The sequence below is a fragment of the Solanum tuberosum genome, unplaced genomic scaffold, assembly GCF_000226075.1.
Source record: "Solanum tuberosum cultivar DM 1-3 516 R44 unplaced genomic scaffold, SolTub_3.0 scf00034, whole genome shotgun sequence".
Taxonomy (NCBI): Eukaryota; Viridiplantae; Streptophyta; class Magnoliopsida; order Solanales; family Solanaceae; genus Solanum; species Solanum tuberosum.
The window spans coordinates 1831703-1836064 of record NW_006238962.1 but is presented as its reverse complement, the minus strand read 5'-3'; the positions used below and the strand labels follow the sequence as shown (position 1 = coordinate 1836064).

At 35.0% G+C, this 4362-nt stretch overlaps 1 protein-coding gene across 1 annotated transcript; it reads left to right on the top strand.

Moving 5' to 3' along the window:
• Nucleotides 1–1134: 1134 nt before the first annotated feature.
• Nucleotides 1135–3266, top strand: SRE1A (protein). The gene is given in 2 exon segments (NM_001288258.1): nucleotides 1135–1554; nucleotides 1648–3266. A coding segment is annotated over 1 exon segment (306 nt). The 5' UTR covers nucleotides 1135–1554; nucleotides 1648–1933; the 3' UTR covers nucleotides 2240–3266.
• The last annotated feature ends 1096 nt before the right edge of the window (nucleotides 3267–4362 follow it).

The window sequence follows — 4362 nt, the reverse complement described above, 5'->3', positions numbered from 1 at the left end:
ATGTGAATGAATTAATAGTTACGAGAAAGATTTGTGTTAACACAAATAATCTTTTAAAATGATTGGCTTAGAAGTTAGAGGTGCTTCGAATCATTGGAAAAAGAAAGAAGCTGTTGATAGAGGTGCTTTCTGAACATCATGAACAGTAAATATAAAGTATTTATGCTAATAAATTTAAAAGAAAAGTATTATAAAATAGTGAATAGACCGAATATGTTATGTGGATTAGAGTGTTGGCCAATTAAAATTCTACACGTTCAAAGGATGAGAGAAGAGAAGAGAAAATAAGAATGTTGAGGTGAATGTGTGATTAGATCATACTAATTACGATTCATTGCTATATGTTAGAGGAGAGAGGCGAGCGAGAGAGGGCAGAGAGTGGATATAGGCGAATTGTATTTGTATATCTGTCAAATAATTGTATATATGTAACTCATATACATATGTATCAATGATTGTATTTGTATATCTGTATGATTGTATATATATACTTAGTTTGTATATGTATCAATGAATACAATAGTACTAACGAAAATTATACTAACGAAATATAATTTAAATCAATGAATAAATTGTGTACAACCATATCAATTTTTATTTGTATATGTACAAGAGAGGAGAGAGACACATAATTATAGCTAAAATTAAGTCGTGAATGGTAATTAATGGAAACTATACCTATGTTAGTTGATTTAACTAGTATATGTTTGCTTAACCGTGTAATTTTTTCTATTTTTTATCTCTAATTTGAGACTTCGGATTCGAATTTCCTTGAGTGAGTTACTTTTATATGAAGTATTTTACTCTTTGACTCGAGATTTTTCGATACAAAATCTAAATTTAATTAGACTTTAATAAAGATATCGAACAAGGAAAAAACAAATAGCGTGAAGCATGTTGTTTAACACGTTACAAAGATTATCTGTCCTAGTCAAAAACCAGCGATCAACAGCCACATAGATATTTCCGTAATTTACTCATCGCCAGCCTTTAGCACTACGACACAGTCAACGCATCTCAACCGTTCATCATCCATCAGTTCATTCAATCTCATCCGTCCGATCATCCTAACCCCGTTATAAAACAACGCATCATTTCTTCATCAACTCGCATTCCAGTTTCATCTTCTCTCCTCTTCCCGGAACATCTTTCATCTCCAGATCTACTCATCGTCATTTCTCTGCTTCTGAATCGGTACGCAGATCCGTGTAGATCGTTCGCCGATCTACAGTTTGAGTATGGTTTCGACTTGTATCGGACATTGATTCCCTGCGAAATGGTTATGAATTCAGATATGTATAGATCGTTTGCCGATCTATCATTTCTGAGTTTTGTCTGTATGAATATTGCTCGGACCATGGACCATGGGCGATGCCGTTGGCTGGATGAAGAGTGGATAGATCTGATGGATTTGTTACGAGATTGAGAGCTATAAACCTCAGATCCGTTGTTGGTTTGTTTTCAAACTTTTCAAGGAGAGTTCTCGGTGACCTGAGATGATTTTTTGACCTTCAATTGGTGGAGGCTTCGTTGTTCGCGGATATAGTTTTGTCGGTGAGCTGCTATGCTTATTGTATCTGTATGTATCTACAATTGTGGATCTAATTCTGATTATTGACATCTATTGTGTGTTTCTGATTGCTGCAGGATATCATCGTTTCAATCGGGTGATTTTACCGTATCTCTGTAGAGCTCGGTGCAATTGGATATCACTGGTGTTCTATTTATGCTAGATCTCGAGGGATGGTAATCGGCAAGCTTGAGGTTGTTAGATAAGGTTATCATAGTTAAATTTGTTGTCTATTCTCAGCTTAATTATGAAAATTTGCATTAGTTTTATTGATATGCATGCATATGTACGAGTAAATAATGAGACCGTAGGGAAAAGAGAGGAAATGTGAGGTTCTATTATTGTTATTTACCGGCCTTTGCCATGACGGGTGCGCTCGCATGGCAGGTCACAAAACCTAATAAAGTTGCGATTTTTGTGTTTGGAGGGGAGATGGTACGGGGTTTTTTGCCCGACTTTCCTCTCCGTGTCTCGTCTCTGGCCTCCCTTCTCTGTTTTCTAGAATTGTCTGCAAGATCTACTCAGATAATCGTCTCATCAAATTTGGCGTTAATGTCCCCGAACGATGGTTTGGTTATCTGTCAAGTTATAGCAGCGCTACCTTTTCAAGGGATAGGTATATCATGCACTCTTAATACAACAGTACAACAGCGGACAGGCGAATTCTAGGATTATTCAGCTCCACACTCCTACCAAAGGTACACTTATGAATTCCTTTCACTAACTTTGACACTTAACTTTCATAGCATATGTTCGCTCCATAAGTAAATAAGCCTTGCCAATAGTAGTCCGTAAAATCTTTAATTGTCTCTGACTACAGGTAGTAATATTGTTAACGACATATAAGAGTTAATTCAGTCTACTTATAATTATTGATTTATTTAACAAAAGAAATAGCAAAATGATTTATTTTGAATGATGGAACAGTTTAAATTAAGTCAATCTACTTCACAAAAATATAAGTTAATTTCTCTGTTTGCGAATAATAATTAACTAACATCTGTAGCTTAATTATATCTGGAATGACTTGACTAGTTTTCCAAATGAGGTTTTGCAATTTTGACGATCTGAAAATTCGGGTTTGAGATACTGATCTTCCTTTTTTGATCGTTTAAGCCTGCCACTGATCAATTGGTCTATTAAATGAGACTAGATTATAACTTGATGAATCATCCATTTTCAATATCTTTGTCAAGTCTGTTAAATCAACAGTAGTTTAATCAATATCCATCACTAATGCAAAAGGAATCTGTGTACATGATTGCCTGTTATTTATTTATCATCATTGCGAAAATTTCAATACATAATTACTTATTATTTAAAGGCAGTGGAACTATCTTCGCATTTTTTTTTGGTTGATGTAATAATTTATAATAGTGGATTTCAATGGAGTCTCTTGTTGAGCTCGTTCTGTAATCCTAGAGGGTGATTGTATGGCTTGAGATACTTTCGTACGATGGTTGTTCCTCAGCTGGTTGGTTCTCTCTGCATGCTGGAGAGTTTAAGCTTTTTGCCTCGAGTAATCATTGATTGACCTGGATGTTGCCGTGTTATACTGCAATGGATCTGCTCCATGCTGAAATCAATTATTATGTTGTACTTTTTGACTCTTTTCCTAGATTACACTCACCTGTAATTTCCTGTTTGCTTAGCTATCATACTACTGCTGAAATCAAATATTATGTCTTTACCTGGACCATCTTCACTTGGAATACACAGTGAGCAAACCCAATTGTCAGCTGTTTTGTTCTGTTAGGATGTCGGTTGGTTAGCTAGCATCTTGCAAGTTTGTTAGGATGACTATTGGAAACTTGCTTGACAGCTCGTAGTGTTCCTTGGCTGAGTTGCTGAGGCTGTCTGTGATTTTCGGTTCATAAGTGAATCTTGGTACTGTCATCCAAAGCTGTGTACATTTTCTATGCTGTTTCTCAGAGAAAGTAAGATCAGTCCTTCCTGCAGAAGGAGGGGGTCTCCCATTTTATTTTTGTCCTTGATCTATTTGTGCAAGTTATGTGTACATTTTTGAAGCAGGCCATCTGTGATGGAGTATGGTTACAACTAATTATTTTGCCTTATTTGAGTTGCTGTTGTGCTATGTATATTGTGCCAGTTACGATTTCTCTTCACTGAAGGTTTTCCACAAGGAAATATTGTCATCTGATATATTTGATTACTTACTGGATCGTCTGTTGAGGTAATGTGTTCTCTAATGTTAACTTGTAGGTTATTATGCTTATTATTCAGTTGTGTCACTAATTAATTCACTTTTAGTCACAATCTTTCTTGTGCAAGAGGGGAAATGTCATTTTTCCCTTGGACATTTAAATTATAAACCCATCATATATATTACATCCAGTAGGTAATTTTGGTTTCAGTTTTTTGTTTTTGTTTTTGTTGCTATGTGGTTAAGATAGCTTCATAGTATAAAACGCTTATTTTTCTATATTTTATACTTTTAACTCGCCTTTTATGATTCACTTGCTACATACACCCAGAAAGTCAAACAAAAGCATTGACTTGCCACATAAGAATTCTAACTAAAAATCATTTAAATTGTATGATTTTTGTGAATTTTACTGTTCAATTGTAGGAGAACCCTTTTTTTACCCAATTTTCTTTTCAAATGTGTTGCTCCTAATATTTGAAATACCTAATATATACAGAACATGCTCACTAGGTAACCTGTCATACTAGGCAACCTTGATTATAGTTGGGCGATGTCTCACAATTTTTAAATGGTAATAACAGTATTATCTTTGTATCGTTGTTGATGAGGATTCAAGGCACATCGT